General features: G+C 45.6%; 2 protein-coding genes across 3 annotated transcripts; one reads left to right on the top strand and one right to left on the bottom strand.

Annotated features, from left to right (window-relative positions):
* Positions 1–1099: 1099 nt before the first annotated feature.
* On the bottom strand, positions 1100–9036 carry LOC114911947 (LIM domain-containing protein ajuba-like). Its single transcript, XM_029256560.1, is given in 9 exon segments — positions 1100–2015; positions 3267–3335; positions 3695–3746; positions 4706–4836; positions 5018–5080; positions 5319–5386; positions 5639–5740; positions 6559–7533; positions 7536–9036. Coding segments are annotated over 9 exon segments (2076 nt in total). The 5' UTR covers positions 8017–9036; the 3' UTR covers positions 1100–1880.
* A 4108-nt stretch (positions 9037–13144) lies between these two features.
* LOC114911937 (39S ribosomal protein L52, mitochondrial-like) lies at positions 13145–16194 on the top strand. 2 transcript variants are annotated; one of them, XM_029256484.1, is made up of 5 exons: positions 13145–13209; positions 13514–13583; positions 13983–14050; positions 14988–15052; positions 16026–16194. In XM_029256484.1, the coding sequence occupies exons 1-5, from the start codon at positions 13176–13178 to the stop codon at positions 16170–16172; spliced, it is 384 nt and encodes a 127-aa protein (XP_029112317.1). In that variant the 5' UTR covers positions 13145–13175; the 3' UTR covers positions 16173–16194. The 2 variants fall into 2 exon arrangements, with proteins under 2 accessions (XP_029112317.1, XP_029112316.1); XM_029256483.1 differs by having other exon boundaries at positions 13170–13209; positions 13484–13583.
* Positions 16195–20250: the final 4056 nt, after the last annotated feature.

Genomic DNA, 20250 nt, shown 5'->3' with positions numbered 1-20250 from the left:
GCGATGTTCCCAATTAATTTCAATTCCACCCTCAATATTCTCTGTACATGAGTGTTCCATGTGGTCTTTTTAAGTCGCACACATCAGAGATCCGTAGAACAGCGTTTGCGTGTAACGTTTAAGTGACTTTTGGCCAGAATTCCAGGAGAACAGGGCGGATTGTGGCGGAACTTGGGACAGGGAGGGGGGTCCCAGGACTCTGGTTGTGTTGAGAAGTTGCAGGTGTTTCAGCCTCTTACTCCTTCCCTCAGCTTCTCCATGGGTACAGCACCCCCCCTCCGCCACGAAGTTCATGTCCCACAGCCTACTGGATGAGTGCTGAAGTCATCTTGCAGTCTGATAGTGGGGGAGTTTTCTGAGACGACTGACATCACTGCACAAAGTCCCCTGCTCTACCTCCCCTACCTTAGACAGTATCTACATAGCAACTTACTTTCATTTCAGTGTCTTGAGACGCTGTTTACGGCCATGTTTACCATCGGTGATCTCTGTCCGGTCTGTCAATGTGCCCTTATTTTTCTTTCTGTATAATTTTTAGTTTTGGTTTCATGATATAGGATGTAGTAAAAGAACACAAACTAGATAATATGATGTGTTCATATTTTAGTTTTAATAAAATCTGTCCTCTACCTAAACCTCAGGATGTTACTCCAGTTCACATAGCAGGAACATTAGACAATAGCCATTTTCTCTCTCAGACACACTGCCTTGCTATGGTGTGCTGGCTCTCTGTGCTCCACACACATTTTGGTGTTCGCTGTAGGAGGAGGACACCTTCAGTGCATCTGACAAAGTGTTAAAGCAAATTTACCTTCTGAATAATACACATATTGACATCATGTTCCAAACATTATTCCTGCAACAAATGTACTGCAGTCACTAAATGGCAAATTTTGTGGCAAAACAAAGGTATTAACTTTCCATTACTGGTGGTGCTGAGATATTAACATTTCTCACCCAACGCTGATGTGGTCTGTCAGTGACGGTGGTGAGGATTTGATCTGTCCGCAGTTTTAAAACACTGGTCACACCTACTGGTCTACTGGGGGATGTGTGAAACAGCAGGAAAGAGAGGAAAAAAAACTGCAGGCATTCAACCTCAATTTAAATATTTCTTTAATCAGCCCACTGGAATGTTTAAGACAGTATCTTTAAAAAAGGCAAAACACATTAAGTGCAAAACAACTGCTAATAATATTAAATGAAACAAATTAGCCAAGATCCCTTTTGTACTTCTCTTTAAATTACAGCAGGCCTGAAGCAGTAGTTTGATCTGTTACAGCTCATCTTCTCACCCCAGTGAACACAGACTTCAGTGAGAGCGACACTGTAACACCATCGTTTCAGCAGGATATATTTGCAACTTGTCTTATGTTTTCACTAGTTACTGTTTCCATAGCGATGTCTGATACCAAAGAAAGCATGAGGACCAAGGTTGTGCGATTTTCTAACAGAGCCTGGAAAGTTGTAATGCTGCCAGTCACTGTGCCACCTGTGATTCACATATGTCCCATGCTGCAGCCTCTTTCCGAGCTACCTTCTGCACTTGGGTACTGAATTTCTTCAGTATGTCCAAGCAGATGAATAATTTTAGAGTAAATGTTGCGGTGATGGATGTGCTTGGGGCTACACTATGAGTCGGGCTTCCCGACTGCCTTACTGACATCCGTCACACACTTATATGTCTGTGTGTTTGTGTGTATGTTATCGCGCCGCTAGAAACAGACTACTAGATATGTTTGAAGACATTACTCTATGACTTACGTTTCCCTACAAGTGTGTTGCAGGCGGTGTTTCTGATGTCAACAGATGCAAAAGCCGGGAAACAAGCAGCATGAGGGAGTTCTGTGGTTCAGGTGTGTTGTGGTCTCTGGTACTTCTCAGTGCACGTTGTGTGTGGGGGGGTGACTGTGGGCAGCGCACACCCTGGTCATGTGACAGGAATGGCAGAGGAGGTGGGAGTCCAGAGGGAAGCACTGAGCGCCTGGCTGATCAGACAGCTGCTTTCCACAGTCCTGGAAGAGACAGGAAGTGTGAACGTCGAGGTGACTACAGAACACAAGCTGTCCCTGCTAGAAATGCTTTGTTTTCTCTCAAGTATGGAGTTCTTGAAAGTATTCTTAACATCAGTATATAAATAGAAATTACAAAGAACAAGTGACCTTATGGAAAATGTTGATGAGTGAAATGTGAACAGAAAAAGAAAAACACATATCCCCCTCCTCGTTACCTCCGCTGGCTTCCTGTAGCTGCTCACATCAACTTCCAACACTCTGCTTACGACCCGCAAAACCATCAATGGATCTGCTCCCCAATACCTACAACACCTGATTGCTCACTACACCCCAACCAGACTGCAACGCTCCTCCATCTCTACCTGCTTGGTGGTCCCACACAAAGCAGGTCCAACCTCAAAAGCACAAAGGTTCTGTTCTACCTCTGACTTGGATGAATGAGCTCCCTCTGCTACTCAGAACTACTGAATCTCTGTGTATATTAAAAAAATGGGCTCAAAACACATCTATTCCAGACCCACTTCTCTTCTGATCTCTCATCTGCTCCAGGAACCTTACATTTACATTTATTAATTTAGCAGATGCTTTTCTCCAAAGCAATGTACATCTCAGCAAAAATCTAATTTGTGCATTAAGAGAAAGACATGGCTGCAGACGTGATTTTTAAGTAAACCTAGTTACTTTCTATTTGATGCACCAATGTTTATCGCTCGAGTAGGTGCATAAAACACAGGATAGATGAATCCTGATAACCGCCTACTAAAATTTTAATTTTATTTTTTTTAAAAATAAGGTACACAACAATCGCATACAATGCCGGAGTAGCAGCTGTGTAAAGGCCTATCTGGGGAAGATCATGAAGTTATGGTGCATGACCCATAACCTGAACCTTAACTACCTATGTTTAAACAAAAAAAAAAGTGCTCCCTATCAATTCTATATGCAGCAGCTTCTATAATGTATTCTGGCAAAAACTGTGGTATTGGATTAAGTGACTGTACTTTGTGAATTGCTGCACCTGTATTTCTTCATCTGAAAAACTTCCCCTAAATGCATAAATGTAAATGTACAAATGTCCATCTGGGAGCTCTGTAGTCCTGATGTCTTCTGAGCTTAGCAGCTAACTGAAAAGCTCTGTGTAATGAATATTTATCACTTTTGTAGATTTCCAAAGGTTTCTTATAGCTTCAGGTACATGAGTATGTTTTAAGAGACAGGACTTTGCATAATCTTGATGCACTGTTTACTAACCTCACAGTGGTAACACTCAAAGTGATAATCCTTCTGCATGGATACCACCCTTAGAATTTCTTCACTGCCCTGCAAAAAAGAATAGGTTCAATACACATGACAGAACAAACATTCCCCACACACTGTATGCACATACTGCAGCCCAATACACTTATGCGTAGTACAAATCTGCCGACACACCAACCCACACAGAAGCAGAGAGGGGTAGAAGAGCCATGATCACGTACGCAGGGGGAAAGTACAAATCTTACAATTAAGAAGTTAACGCATTAATTTGGCAAATAAGTTTAACTGAACAAGGACCTAAAACTGAAAAGTTGTACAGCTGCTTTAGTGGCAAATCATTTACGTGAAGTTATCTGGGACAGTACAGAAATGCTTTAATTTAAGCAGGTCAAGCTGGACGAAGACACACAAACACAACTCACCTCAGCAGGCAGAATGGGCTGAAGACAGGCAGCACACTTTGGAGCAAAGGTTCTGTAACATAGAACACATGTTTGAAACATGAATGTCACTTCTACAGGCTGCTACTTCAGTATGTTCCAGGAACATGGAGATACCATACAAATCGTTAAAGTTGTGTGTCTGTGTCTGAAAATGTGTTTTTATTTCTATGAGCTGTACATTTTTAAGCATCCTAAAAATTAACAAAAGTAACAAGAGTATGTGCACACACTCAAAGCCAGCACATGCAGGCTGAATTCCAACCACTGGAGGGCACTGTTTCATCAGCTCTTTAATTTAATAGCGACACTATTTTCGCGTATGCGTTGTGGCACGGCGGGTCCAGCGGGTGCCTGCTGTGTGGTGGGTCTGGGGTTCAAGCCCTGCTTGGGGTGTCTTGTGACAGACTAGCACCCTGTCCTGGGTGTGTTCCCTCCCCCTTCGACCCTGCGCCGTGTTGCTGAGTACAGCTCTGGCCCGCCGCAACCCCGCTTGGGACAAGCGGTTGTTGATGGATGGATGGACTATTGCGTGTACCTTTACACAAGTGGGCAATGGCAGGTATGTCAGGCCCATAAGACATCCATTTTTTTAGCACGGCACACTAGTCATAATTTAAAGTACTTACCTCTGCCCAGGTGCTCCGGGTGTAAACTGAACAGTATTGCAAGGGAGCTGGAGCACTTTGGCCTTCAACAGGGTGAACTGTCCACCCCTGAATTAGACTAATTGAAGCCTTACAGTGAGAAATGCCTCAGACAGGCTTTGACTTGCCTAACTGTTACAGTTACACTACAGCTACTCACTTAATGTTCACTGCAAAAGACAGCGGTATCAGACCAACATTCTGCATTTCCACACCACGCTGTTTCCAAAGCTCTTCAACCATTGTAAAATGCACTTGTTTACCCTCGACCGTGTTCCACTCTGGAGAAACCATCTGCTAAGTGAATAACAATATCTTCTTATGCTGCTTTGCTACATTGACTCACTTGTTGTAATCAGAGACGCAGTAGACATTGTTGAGGTAGTCCACCGTAAAGGGAACTCCATCCAGAGCTTTGGAACACACAACGCAGCGAAAACAGCCAGGATGGTACGAGTTCCCCAGGGCCTGCAGGATCTGTGGCACAAACACACAATCGGGTCATCTGTGAGGAGTACTCTGATTGTTCGGAGAGATTTTACTTCTCTTGGTCACACTGAACACATGCGTCGAAGCACACACATCACTGTCAAGATGACATTACCGAACATGTGTTCTTATTATGCTTCAACACACACACACACACACACTCACTCACTTTTTCCAAGATCAGGTGTCCACACACACTGCACTTTTCCGCCGCTGCCTGAAACCCTGAGAACTGCATGGAGGTAAAGAAAAAGGGTCGAGAAAGGCTTGTGAGCATAAACTGCAAAGTCATCGCGGTTGAGGTACAGTGCATTGTAAAATATGGCAGGAAATGTTTTTTTTTTCAGCCTACATGCACAGTAGGGAGCAGGGTGGGCTCAAGATTCACCTAACAGTGACATCATAAAGAAGAGACAGGAACCCGAGGACCTGCTGGGTGCTCTGCGGACACCAATCTGTCTGTTTCTTACCATATAATCCTCCTTGCAGTACACTGAGCCACTAACGTTGTAGAAGTCTTTGTTTCTGAGAGTGCGGCCTGAATGGGGGACACAAGTTTTAGCCCATGACAACAGAGCAAACCTGGACTGTAAACCTAGACAGCTATAAATTTCACAGCATTTAATAAGCAGAAAACCACAATACCTGCAACAAAGACATGGATGTGAACAATGGATGTTCTCAATTACAGGTGAACAGAGGTTTCCCCAATGCAAATGTGACAAAGACTTTACACAGAGCTAAACATGGTTATCTGAAAGTCCAAAGTGAGTTACTTTGGACAACTCACCGCAGGAGAAGCAAGTAAAGCAGCGTGTGTGATAGAGGCTCTCCAGAGCTTGACAGGCGTTATCCGCTCCATATACTCCTTTTCCGCACTTCACACAGGTACCTAGATGAATGATAAATTTTTTATGTTTGACACAGTTTACCTATGAATAAATTTAACGCACTTTACAAGAACACCTGAAAAAAGTTACAACACACTGAATGCACCTCTCACAACAGATAAGCATCTACAAAAAGTGACTGTTTTCACTGCATTTCCTTTGATGCTGCTGCTCCTGCCCATCCCTTACTTTAACTCCTACACCTTCCCTAATTCATTATAAGTGCAGTCAGATACTCCCTTCCCTTCGGGGCTAGAATACCTGAGGGAAAAAAACTGAACAAAAAAGAAAAGAAAAAAAAAAAACACAAGACCGCACGCCAGCACACGCTTACACACGCATCACACACCACCACGCGCTCATCAGCTTGGGGCGCTGTAGCATGGCATGCCGCCAAAGCGTGTGGTAGCATGAGGTGATGCACCACAGGGGAACTCAGTCATGCTGTTGATTGATATCTTGACTCTAATAGTGTGCCTTTCTTTCCTGTCAGCAGTGGTGCCTTTACAGGGTCACAGTGGTCCAGAGCCTATCCAAGAAGTATATGGTGCAAGGCAGGGTATACCCTGGATGGACCTTTACTGAGTTTTGTCTCAAATTTACATTAATCTAGAATGCTACAGTGTTGGCCCAGATGGTGCTTCAATCCCCTTTGAGTCTAGACATCTGTGCACTTACTTGACTCTTCCCAGCCCATTTACCTTTCTCTCTCTTTCACGCACACACACACAAACACACTTTTATAGACACACAGCCAGAAACTCTGGCAGGGCTGACTGTGCCCATTCTTTGATGAGGAAGATCAGGACGATTGTCTCACCAAAGTATTCCTGTCTGCTGTCGGTGCTGTCCCTTACAACACCAAACTCCTCCTTAGGTTTGGGATTCCCAACAGAGGGAGGCTGTTCTTTCAGACTCAGGCCCTCCAATAACTCAAGGACCCCAGCCGCATCTCCTTGTGCCTCCCTGGGCAGCCCAACCTCCTTCCGGAGTAGGCAGATTAGCTCCTCCTGGTACTGGGTCCCCAACAGGTCCGAGTATCGCAGCCGATCCCCAGGACCCCCTCGAGCTGCCCGCTGCTCTCCCCAATCCGCAGCGGGGGTTCCTAAGGCTGGAGGATATGAGTGACGGCTATCCTGAGTAACAGACGCTGCCCCGCCGTCAATATAATCCTTCCACATCTCTATAAATGGAGCACCTGCCCTTGCACCAGCTGCATGACTTGAGCCGGCAAAGGTGACACTCTCTCTGCCTCCAAGCGGTATCTGCAGGGCACTGTAGCGGGAATCGAATCCCAAGCTGATGCCACTAGTGCGGTTGCTACTGCAGCGGCTACCCATAGGACTGCCCCCACTGGCAGTACTAGCAAAGCTGGAGCGGGGGCTGGTTAGCACGGACTCCTGCAAGCTGACAGAGGAGCAGGGGCTGAGAGCCATGCCTGGGAGGACGCCACCTCCTCCCAGCTCAGAGACACGGCTTGGTGGATGCGAGAGGGATGAGGGCCGGTCCCAGAGTTCCCCTCCTGTGCTATTCCGCTTGTAGGAAAGAGTTTCCTGCAAAGAGAAGCGCTTGTGACGCTCCTGCTCCAGGGGGAAGCTTGTTTCGGCAGCGCTGTACCGCTGTAGGGCCCCGCCAGGGACCCTATAGGAGACCGGAGACAGAGGCGGCTGCTGGGACAAGAGCTGTTGCCTCTGGACGAGCTGCTGGAGCTCCAAGGAGTAGCGGCGCTGGCCCGGAGTTTGCCGAATGCCACTTTCCGGGCCCAGCCCATTCCCCAGCAGCATCGGGTCTCCATAAGAATCAGATCCCGCCAAGACTGCTCACCAACCCCAGGCAGCTTGTTCCTCAGCGGAGCCTCTGAAAGGCCCATGTCGTTTGCCCTGATGTCCCCTGTTTCAGCCACATATCGCCGGCTATGCTGCTGCGGAGAGCGGCGGCGGACGGGTGCAGCCACAGGAGCGTGGTGATGTTCGCTGCTCCGGCTGCCCTCAGGAGGGACCGTGACGGGAGAAACTCTCTGAGAAATAACTCCATGGCCACCCGCCCTGGTCCCTTGGCTTAGCAACTCAGCCGGGGTCAGGGAGGAAAGCGCAGGCTGACCTGAACCCGAGCCCGGAGACAAACTGACCGTGCCTTCTGCTGGCACTGCCGCATTGCTGCTGCTGCTGCTGTTGTTATTGTTCGCATTCCCAGTGTCCCCTTTCTTCTTGGAAATGGGGAATTTCACACTTTCGTTTCGTTTCAACTTCTCCAGTAACTTGGTTCCGAGTCGGTCCATTTCTGCTTCCTTTATCTATCACAAACGAACAAACTTGCAGTATTGTTCTTAGGCTGTAGAGCCAAAACTAAGACCTAACACCAGTGAAATAAATACAGAGTAAGGAGCACAATGAAAACATTCAAGTAGTTCTACAGCAGTTGAAATGTCTAAATTAAAGAGTATAGAACATAAGCAATAAATACTAGACGTTATAAAAAATAAATAAGAGAGTTAAGGCATAATAGGAGGATTATTTCTTGCTTGGATGTAATCATCGTTTCCGAGCTGTTGATATAATAGGGGAATTACAGCTCAGTATTGACTGTAAATCCATCTGATTTTATCGCACCGACAGACAATTTTAAACCAAGGAAATACGTGAACTAAAAAAGTGGTAAAAAAGTGAGAAGGAGCGTTAAAACCGGAGCTCTCGTGCTCGAGCTGCGCGTCCCCGTTGCTCCGTATAGCGGTCCTCTTCCTTTGTGGTCCCCGTTAAACGGTCAACGCTTTAACACCGAGACACAGGAGAGACACAGGAGACAGAGGAGACAGATATGTCGATTATTTGAACTCCTCGACTTCTTGTGCATTTAATTTAAAAATAAAAATGAAAAAAAAAAACAATCGTGTCGGTCGCTCGGCGGAGAGGTACAGCAGGTCCCACAGCCACAGTGAGGCACCGATTCAGTTCCGTCCCTCCAACTTTTCCCTTATTCCCACTATTTCACTGTTCTCTTCCAAGAAAACAGTCCTTGGGAAACCGAGCACAAAAAGAGCGGGATGTTACTCGTTTCTTCCGAATTTCTGTCAGATCTGTTACCAATTCTCTGAAAATATGGTCAGGAAGTTAGAAAAACTAACTTGCCGAAAAAAAAAGTTCTGTAGGCAATAACTATAGTAGTGTCCGCACGCAAGATATGCTCGACAAATGCGTTCAGTGAATCGATGCAAAGAATAATTTAAAGGCAAATTTTGAAATAAATAAGAGCAACTCCTTTCTTCCGAAATTCCCTGCTCCTCTTTCTTTCTTCAGCTCTTTTTTCCTGAGCCGGGACTTCATTCCTTAGGGCGGATGAATCGCCTACTGAATATTTTCCCTCCGCTGTTCGCGCAGGCACCCAGGCCGACCGGGCGCGCGCGATGTGAGTTGAGCGTCTCGCGCCCCAGCGCATCCGAGTTCTTCAACAAACACGTTTTTCCTCACAACCTTTTTGTATGTTGGTAAACTTAAAAATTACCAGGTTAAGCCGTGAAACCTCGGCACACAGCTTCCCCCTGCTACTTAAGTTTGTTTTACTTCCAATTCATAAAGTCGAAATATGTGCAAAGTATACCTGGGACGGACTTCCAAATGGTAACAGTACAGCAAACGTTAACAACTTTTTCGTCTTATGAAAACGAGACAGTTAAAAAAAACGGGGGAGTCTCTCGTTAATCATGCCATGCGTGGATGCTTTTTCCATCATCATCATTATATCGACGGATTGAATTCCACCTTCATGTAGTTAACATTAAACAAACAGCTCAGCGTTGTATACATCGCGGAGAGGGAAATACGTTGTTTTCGCTTGTGTTTAGCGCTAAATTCTTTGCAAAGTGAAAAGAGGGACTATTTAGTTGTACTCGGAGTCTCTGGAATGTGCGGAAGGCTACAGTGGAAGTTATAAATAGGCATTGCGGTTTTGTGCGCGTGTGTGAAGCGGAGACAAAACAATGTGGGGGTTTCTTATGCATGGCGTGCACTCCGACTGTAACAAACCTTTGTTTTATTACACACCCCATTTAAACCATAAAATTCAGCTCCACTGATCAAAGCGCCACTATTCGGGTTTTGGCCTCCTTTTTCCTGGCATCCTACCCCCCTCTTCCTGCTCTGCTCTTTCCTCCCTGTTCGCCGCTGCGGTTTGCAGCTGCGCGCGCGAGCCAGCGAGCGAGCGAGTGTGTGTGTGTGTGTGTTGCAGCCTCTCCCTCTGCAGACCATTTATCAGCGAGTGGGAACTTGTTTGGGGAAAAAGGCGAGGAATGCGGCCGAGCTTTACTCAGCACTGTGTGGGAGATACGAAAAAAAGGAGGGAGAAGGTTACGGCGCGCGCTGGCGCTGGGATACCAGCGCGACGGAATTGTAGCTTAGCGGCCACGTCCGCAGTGGCGTGCGCGCTATCGTGGTGACTCGGGGATGCGCGCACGAGCAAGCTGTCCCCCTCGCCGCCAGGCCGTTGCGCGCGCGCACTGTGCAGTGCCACACCTGTGCGAAAGCCCGTCCCCCTCGCGGTGTCACGTAGCGCGTGGGGTCGTTTGCTAGTGTGCGAAATGGACATAGTCTAGAAGCGCGAGACAGCTGAGCTGGAAGCTTCGACGTTTCTGAAGTTCCACGTTTTGCGCTACGACGCGTTACATTTATTAATGTAGCTGACGCTTTTCTCCAACGAAACTTACATTGATTTACCTGTTTGTACAGCTGGGTACTTTTAGGGTAAAATACCTTTCGAGAGTGCCACAGTTGGAGACTGGGATTCAAACCTGCAACCTTGGGGTCCAAAGGCAGCAACTTCAGCCATTTTGCCACCAGCTGCCCATATTTGTTACTGTTCATATGTTCATACCCCTTATTATTATATGTATATTATAGAGCTGAATTGTACAGAAAAGGTTCTTGGGCTGTGATGTTCATCTCGTGTGAGTGCAGCTTCTCCAACTGCGCTCCTTAAAAGTAAAAACAAAAATCATTAAATACATTTGTTTTTTCAGCCTAATTATATAATGTTGTAAAGTTTTACCTATCGGTGTTGGTTTCTCCTCAGAAACATGTTTTTGGGGAAAACATGGCAGTGCATCTTGGGTGGCACCTATTTTTAGCTTCTGGGAAAATACATTTCACTTATCTGAATCATTTTTTCATAGCTGCATATAAATTTCTTGATAACACTGGGTTTAACAGCATATTGTGTACTTTCCTCCTTAGTTCTTGTTGTGTTTCATCCACTTGCACTTGAAATAATTTGGGTTCAAATCCCACCTCTTGATGTAGAACCTGGGATCAAGGTACTTACGGTAAATTAGTAAAACTTACCCTGCTGTATAAATAGGCAAACCATTATAAGCAGCTTAACATTCCAAGTCACTTTGAAGTAGAGCCTTAGTGGAATGAGTGTGAAGTTGCCTACGGCATGGAACTTGTTCAAGGCCCAAGAAGTGTTTGCTTTGTGCTGTGATTTGTATGTGATGGAACTGGTAGAAGTGGTATTGTTATTAAAATACAACTGTTTAGCTGTTACTTTCATCTTCCTGGATTTAGAGGTCAGAAAAAACACAGGACACAGTCCACAAGTGTAAGAATCTAGTGTGGGCTCAGAACCCCCAGATGTGTATGAAAACTAAAGTGAAAATGGGGGCGCACATGAAATATTTCTTGTAACTTGACGGATGCGTCGCTGACATGCTCTCTCGTCTTTGCTTTAGTCTTCCTGCATTTATACATTTTACAGAATACTGGTTATATATATTATTCACTCACTTATTAACCGTTTGTCCTTACCAGAGTCACACTGGTCAGGAGCCTATGCCAGAATCACCGGGCACTAAGGTTGGAGGGGTACACCCTGGACCGAACACCAGTCCATCACAGGGTCTCTGAAATACATGTCTTCAGACTGGGGGAGGAAACCCATTCAAACGGGGGAGAACACACACAAACTCCACATTCGAACCCACGCACAAAGAACCCAGGCACTGCGAGGCAGCAGCACCGCTGCACGGCCCTGTAAATGTTACCGTATTCTGCATATGGCACAGAGTAATAGTGAAATAAAGACCCTTTCCCCTTGTCCCCGTCTCCCCTGGGCCAGGTGTTTTCAGTACAAGCTGGAGCCTGCATGGCAATCAAAGGAGCCGTCGTGATGACTCAGAGCCCTGTTGAGCCCCGGCCATTGTTCAGCCACCGCCTCCTCTTTGCTCTTCCTCCAGCTGCCACTTCAGAGAGTTCAGTTCTGCTCCAATGCCTTTTTGCTATTGCAAATAATAATAATAATTCTAATAATAATTACAACACAAAGCATGTGTAAGAGCACAGGGGAAGTATACAACTTGTCCCAGAGTTGCGGCAAACTGAAAAGTGGGGAAAATAGTGGAAAAATCTTCATAAACATAAATGAAACGATGCTGATAGAGCACAGAGAAGCACAAGTGTGTAGATATGTAACTTAATACAATAACTGCTATTGAACATCATGCCTCCTGTCAGCGGTTGCGGAGCCCCCACACATTCCTTTTGTCCTGCAGGGCGGGACACATAGTTGTGGTGGAGGCTTCTAGATAGCCAGTGCCCTCCCACACACACCACTTCACCAGCACTCCGGACCAGCAGAAACATCTACCAGGACAGTTGAAGGGCAGCATTTTGCGTGTGACTGCGATTCCATAAACGTGTTTTTGTACAACTGCTGGTCCGACATGGTGACGCGAGACGTTGAACGAAAGCGCAGCAAGACACAAAACACCTGGGAACGGAAACAAAATCACAGATGTGCATAAACAAGTCACTACTGCAGTACAAGAGAATACAGTGTAAAACACAGTAATGCTTCATGATGGAAAAAAAAAACATGGGAAAAGTAAAATGTTCCTGCTGTTTTAAATAGCAGAGGTTTTCCTCCAGCTCAGGTGAAAGACGAGTGAATCTCACAATAGACTAAGAGCTTTAGATACAAACACGTGATCATCAAATTTTTAACCATATTTTAATCCTAATTGTTGTATACTGTAGTATATTTTTATGTGCAGATGATGATAAAATGTGTAAAATGGCAAAATACTTATTTTGAACCTGAAAGGGCCAAATACGACAAGAAATCTGCACCTTTGTGAAATATAGTAAGTGAAGTACAATACTGCCAGAAAATGCACTTTCTTCCAGGGTACACAGTAAAATTGTAGTAAACGAAGAATATTTTTTGGTATTTTGTGGCAGTCATCTATAAAAATGTAATTTTTAATAAGAATTCGGAGTATCATTACTAGTCAACATAATCAGCTTTTATTAATTTAGTTGAAACGCGCCTCTGAGTCAATGAAACGGGGACCCGCCCGTGCGTTCACGCGCCACCCAGCGGTTCAATTAAACGGCAACGCGTTTTAGTCACGTCTTTTGGCCTGGTTGAGCTGCCGTACGGGTGCTCAAGATGGCGGGCACCGTAAGGATTCTCTGTAGTGCAGGTAAGGAGAAGAGGGCATTTAAAGCTATTTCATCTCGCTTTTTTTTCTTGAATTTTAAAGTTAAATTGTACTGATTGCTTCGGGTTACCTGTTATTTTATAATTATAAAGTAAAGTAGTGTTTTGCTAATGATACCGTGGATCGTTGTTTGTAATCTGAGGAGTTACTGTGTGTGTGTGTGTGTGTGGTCTTCTTGTTCGTTGATTATAATCATGCAGTTTTAAAGCGAGCATTTTCTACGTGTCCCTCTCTGTCCTTAACGGATCCATCTTAGCTGGGGCTCACTGGAATGTGTGCTTCACAGGTGCCAAGCACTCGTGTCGCTGTTTCTCCCAGAGCATCGTCTCACACGCGGGGAGCAAGTGGAGGCTGGAGTGAGTGACACACACACACACACCCACACACACACGTCCAAATTCAGTGTGTCTCTCCACCAGCTCTTCATCACAGTAAAATACATATTACACGGTTTTCACTTTCCCTTATTGATTTTTTTTAAAAATAATAATTAAATATTATTCCAGTTTTCTCATTTATGCTGCTTACAATGATTTTCCCATTTATATTGGATGGTTTTGTTCTATAAGTACTTTGCTCAATGGTACAGTATTACAGCTGGAGGTGGGATTCAAACCTGTGACCTTTGGGTCCAAAGACAGCAGCAGCAGCTCTAAACACCAGGCCACCAGATGTTTACAAATAGAGGCATCATAGTGTTGAAAAAGCTGAAAAGAGTGAGCTCAGCGTGTTCCGTGTTGTCTTCGCTCTTACAGACACGGCTTGGCTCGCTCGGGATCGGAATACGGCCCCTTAACCGACCTCCCAGACTGGTCTTTCGCTGGTAAGTGCCCCCTCCCCGGGCTCAGCAGACACTCCTCGCTACACGACACAAATACGGACAGAGAGTGTGTCCTTAAGGGCAACACCGTGTAGCGGGAACCTTTTCCTAAGAAGTAACACAAAGCTTATAAATATGAAACACAATTTCATTTGTTCCCTCGTTTGACACAAACTTCAGTCGGTTGCAAAAACTATAAATATTTAAAACAATGTAACATACATTACATGGGCAGCTGCATATAGACCTGGTAAAGAGCAGACATTTTTAAACTGGATTACATTAAATATAACATTTATGAGGTGTAGCATACAGAGGTTTTGTGACAAATGATATAAAGTAAATTTATGGAGCACAAAGGTCATCAGTAGAGAAGTGAGTCTGAAAGAGATGCGTCTTGAGACCATTCTTGAATCTTGAAAGGGATTCAGTAGTTCTGAGGGACAGAGGGAGGTCATTCCACCACACTGTGTGGGGGAGTGCGGCAGTCTGACTGGGGCAAAATTAACAATTGTAAAAATATTTACTATTAAGAGGAATTATTGTTAAGTAAAGCCATAAACACATACTTGTTTTCTGGATTTCAGTTTTAATTCAGGTTCAAATGAATCTCTGTGGGTTCATATCTGCTGCATGTAAAATGTCTTACAGTGAGACATGGCCTCAAATAAGAAGTGCGTGCAACTCATGTAGTGGAGATGCTGTGTGCCTTCACACTTGGAACACACACTCCACACGAGAGCTCTGTCTCTGTTTTGTGTGTGTCATTACTAAGTGCTTTTTTCATTAACTGGCTTTTGTGGTGTGTTCAGATGTTACATGACACCTTGTATGGTGTGTGTGTGTGTGTGGTGTGTGTGTGTGTGTGTGTGTGTGTGAGAGAGAGAGGGAGACAGTGACACAGTTTGTGTCCCAAGTGACTAACGGTGACTCTCTGCAGACGGTCGCCCTGCGCCCCTTATGAAAGGACAGCTGCGGAGGCAAAAGGAGAGGGAAGAGTTTGCGGTAAGAACTGCGCACTGTTTTATAGGCAGTTTTGTGTGTGTGTGTGTGTGTGTGTGTGTGTGTGTGTGTGTGTGTGTGTGTGTGTGTGTCTGTTTTGCTTGTCCTTTGAAATGCACAAAGTAAATGATGGAATGTAATTGCAAGCAGTCATTCAGGAGCTGGTTGGAAAATCACTGCTATTTCAATGCGAGTATTAAAATCTCTTTATTTCAGTGTGTGTTTCTTGTAGTGTGTGTGTGCTCTTTACATTTATTTATTTAGCAGACACTTTTCTCCAAAGCAACTTCCGGTGAACTCTATGTAGCATTATCAGCTCACACACCTTATTCACTATGGTGACTTGCACTGCTAGATACACTACTTCCAATGGGTCACTCATCCATACATCAGATTCAAGAGTTTATTGTCATGTGTACAGTAAACAGTTTGTTACACCATACAATGAAATTCTTACTCTGTGAATCCTCTCAGCAGCCTATGACATAAATTGTCAGGACATAAGGAAAGAAAAAAAACTCAAGGAAAGAAACACAAGGTGTAAATCACAAAAATCAGTGGAACACAATCTTTCTATCACTCACACACGATGGGTGAACCTGAACAGCATGTCTTTGGGAGGAAACCAGAGCACCCAGGGGAAACATGTAAACACCACATAGACTGAGTGGGGATTGAACCCACATCCTCTTGCACCACCCAGGCACTATGAGACAGCAGTGCTACTCACTGTGCCACCATGCCACTCTTTAATTTACATTTATTTGTTTAGCTGACACCTTTTTTTCCAAAGCAGCTTACAGTGTTAAGGGATCTGCAATTATTTACCCAGCTGGGTAATTTTACTGGAGCAATTTAGCGTAAGTACCTTGCTCAAAGGTGTTACAGCTGGAGATGGGGATCGAACCTGTGGGTCCAAAGGTAGCAGCTCTGACCACTACGCTACCATTTATTCCAACGTATTCTTTCCCCTTAGAGACGGGTTGTAGTGCTCAGCACAGAGATGGAAGCGGGAATGCAGAAGTGGAGGGTGAAGAAAGAGGAGGAGCAGATTATGAGGGAAAAGAAGAAATCTCAGCTTCTGAAACCAAAGGGAAAGCTACTTCTAAAGACCAAGAAATAAAGAATTTGTTGTAAGAAAATAACACACCCTCTTTGCTTCTTTCTGTTTTCATCGTGCCCCTCGGGAGACTTGCTGCAGGAAAGTGGTCATGTGACCAGCAGCCTGATTGTGTTTTGTGTCTTCCCCCCGCCACGGCACTCAGACCACTGTGGAAATAGAGGATCTGGCCTCCTGACCCAGGGACAGGTCTACTCACACTCAATGTACAGGGCATGAATTTACAAGTTGGGCACAGCATTCTAACTAGTTTATTGTAGTGAAGATCAAAGTACAGTGCAGTGTCTGTGGAATGAAGCTAAACCTGAGTATTTAAATGCGTTTTAATGCATAGGGAGTGAAGGGTGGGAGAGAGTGCCTCTTTATTGTTGAAAGTGCTGTTTTAATTTTCTTCTCATGGGCCCCAAAACTTGAAGTTTATTCACTGCTGAATCATTGGCTCCAGGAAGTGGCTCTATTTCCCCCTTTGGTATATTTGCCAGCACATTGATTAAGTCTATTAAAACCCATTGCCTTGGATTTATTTTAATGCCTATGCCAGACCACAATACTACTCTATACATGCTTAAATAATATATTTTCTCCAGTGTTTTCTGTAGCTGCATCAAACATCTGCATCAAACAGTGAGCTTGATCCATTATCTCACAGATGCCAATGGATTGGACTGCAGTACCAGCTTCGTCCCGCAGGAGGCGGTAGCGCGTTGCTCTTATTTCTGTGCAGCGAGCCTCCATTTTGTATGCTGGAAGCCGGACTTGAAGACAACAGTGAGGACTAAGGGCCCGAGTGTGTCAGTTTTGCGCCGCAGCCCGTGACACTATTTAATGTACAGTTGACCCTTGAACAACACGGGTTTGAACTGTGCGGGTCCGCTTATACGCAGATTTTTTTCTAGAAATATATTGGAAAATTTTTTGGGGATTTGCAACCATTTGAAAAATCTTGCAGGTGAACTGTGTAGCTTAGAAATATCGAAAAAATTAAGAAAACGTTAGATATGTCATGAATGCATAAGATATATGTAGATACTAGTCTATTTTATAATTTACTACCATAAAATATACACATAATACCTATAACAAGTAGTGGTTTGTATCATATAAGACAATATTGATGTAGGTACTGACGGACAAGCGATTCATCTTGTAAACAGACGATGTAAACTTCTCGTATTTTCTCTTTCTTAACATTTTATTTTCTCTAGCTTACTTTACTGTAAGTATACAGTATATAATACATATGCAAAATATGTGTTAATCAACTGTCATCGGGAAGGCTTCCGGTCAACAATAGGCTATTTAGTACTTCTGTTTTTGGGAGTCAAAAGTTATATGCGGATTTTCAACTGCGCAGGGGTCAACACTTTTAACCCCCGTGTTGTTCAAGGGTCAACTGTACATGCTTTTACTGTACTGTAGTGCAAAAGCTGCATATGTCCTTGCAGTTAGTCTTGGCATTATGTGGAGTACAATTTCAAAGCCACCCTAGTTGAGATGAGATACTTTATTGTCACTGTATGCAATACGATGAAATTTTGTGTGGCAGCCCTCAGAACAACAGCAGCAGAATGAAAGAATACTAAAAACAAGAATTAGATTGAAACTTTGAAGTCCTTTCATGTAGCTTTTCTAATGCTAACGTAGCCTCTGCTTGTGGGGGAATGTATAGCCTACCGCACCAACTGTCGTTCACATAGACGCGCAGTCCTCCTCCTCCGCTCTTCCGATTCGCTTCCGATCTCGTCCTTCTTGTTGGCAATAGACCTGGAGGTGGCGAGGAACAGGTTTGGAAGCGCTGGTCTGTACGGTTAGCCTCTAGCCGAGCAAGTGGCCCGGGCTCACGTCCCCGCTTCTGTTTCCTCTCCCTCTGCTCTGGATGGCAATTGTTATGGGCTTCGGGGGGCGTAGGATCTCTGAAGGGGTGAAAGTGGTGTCACATCTGAATCTGTGGTGGTCTCTGGTGAAAAGTAGCTGAGACTGTAATATGGGGTATTGGCAGTACTGGCATACCGGTAATATACACTAAAAGCTACTGCTATACTGAGGGAGGGCCGAGCCACTGCGTCTGCAGGAGTCGCCATCTTACCCTCCCCAGGAGTTTGGACTCCTCTTGACCTTCTAGGTTCCTGCTGTTGACAGACTTGCCGTCTAGCCGCTTTGTTTGCCTCCCCCTTCCTCGTTTTCATCTCCGTCTGCCGCTCAGGTCCCGCTGCTGCTCTTGCTGACCTCAGTAGTGCTGCACTGTAATTTGGTCTCACTCGCCGAGACGCACATTTTTCCTGTCTCATGCAGTTTTCTCTGTAGCGCAGCTGCGCTCGGCTGACTGTCCAGCCTTCGGTCAGGGTGTGACCTCTTAGTGCCGCCCATCAGATGCACAAACACACTTATTACTGCTTTTCTAAATATGCTAATGCAGCACATAGCCTACACACCTATTGGACATGGGACATGGGTACATTGGACCAGCAGGAGCACACAGTGAGCACTGCACTAAGAGACAGGACTCATCCAGCAATGCATAGCGGCGAGACAGCATGATAAACTAACCATGTGCCGAGGGTGGGTCTTACTGTAGATACTGTATGTCTGCACTACCCCATCTGCTACCGATTTCTCAAGGATTTACAAGGGCTTGTGTGCTGACTGCCTGCCATTATGGATGAAATCAACATACCTGCATCTGGACCTCAACTTATTGCCTTCCAGTGACTGTAGCAGTGTTATAAATTGGTGTACAAGTCTTTTTTTTCTATCTAGAATGCCCAGGAGGAGTGTGTGGCTGCTGGCACTTGGACCCCCAGAGGTTTATTTTCTCGTTTGGTCTTTTGGTTGGGAGTTTTTTGTTGTCCTCTCCTCAGTTGCCAGTTTGCTTACTTTATCTAACGTACAGCTAATTCAAAGTGATGCTAACCTTTTATCTCAATCGTTATGTCTCTTGGGCCTTAGTTCCACGAGCCATGTCACTGTGTGAGAATAGTGCCTATAGACATAAACTGAAATGAATTTAAGGTAGTAGCAGTACTGCTGCCTTTGGACCCGATGATCCAGGTTCGATTCCACCTCCTTGCTACAGTAAAAAGGGCCCAGCTGTATAAATGGCTACGTAACTCACACCGTAGAGTAGGAGTGTTCTTGAACTGGTGCTGAAGCCTACCCACCGTTCTGCCCCAGGTGGACGAACCCATGGCCGCCATTTGCCCCGGAAAGTCTCAGAGGGCCGCAATAAAAGGAGACAGCATTTACCATGCAGTTAAAAGCACAATTTTTGTCGTTGTAAGCAAGTTCCCACTGGGAGGGGAAACCACACCGTGGGGCCCATGTGCAACGACCGTGCCCCTCTCCCTCAGGATGCTTCAGATGTGGGCCCTTTGGGTATCTCTCGCTCTGCACTCGCTCTCCTTCCCCCTCTACTCTTTTTGTTTTCTATTTGGGAACGAGAACCAGATGTGGCCCTTTTTCGGGATGTGTGTGTGTGTGGGGGGGGGATGGTGGTGGTACCAGAACCAGTCCATTAGGGCAGACACAGGCGAGGACAGACATGGGGGTAGGAGTTGAAAAGGAAGTGGCGAAGCCTTGAGACTCGGGGGGGTGCGTCGGGGTGGGGGGGGGGGGTTTCCTGGCAGCTCCAAATGGGTCGAGGTGAAGCTCTCCTGCTCCGGGCCCGTCCGCATAGCCTGATTCAGCATCTGCTGCCCAGGAAGTGACTTCCTGCCCAGCCCAGAGTGCTGCGCAAGGCCTGAGTGAGAGAGACGTGTTGAACATTTAACTTCCTACAATCAGAGCTAAACTGCTGGCCCAACCCGCCACGTAAACCCCAAAACACACACACACACACAGACAGAGGCTCGGAGTGTTTTTCACGGACTCGGAACGAACCTTGTAACTGCGGCGGTTTCACAGCTTTGCGTACTCAGCAGTGTGGACGGACCAACAGGACGTGGACGCCTGGGAAAGATCTCTGTCTCTGTGCTGTGCCGCTCCAAAGTGCGTCTCCTCTTTAGCTCGAATCCTGGGGGGGGGGGGGGGGGTGGAGGGTAGTGTGGCCGGTCGAGGCGTGTGGAGCTCACTCCTTGCAAACCGG

This window comes from Scleropages formosus, chromosome 11 (assembly GCF_900964775.1).
Source record: "Scleropages formosus chromosome 11, fSclFor1.1, whole genome shotgun sequence".
NCBI lineage: Eukaryota > Metazoa > Chordata > Actinopteri > Osteoglossiformes > Osteoglossidae > Scleropages > Scleropages formosus.
The sequence above is the reverse complement of the archived record's forward strand: the minus strand, read 5'-3'. Positions and strand labels throughout refer to the sequence as shown.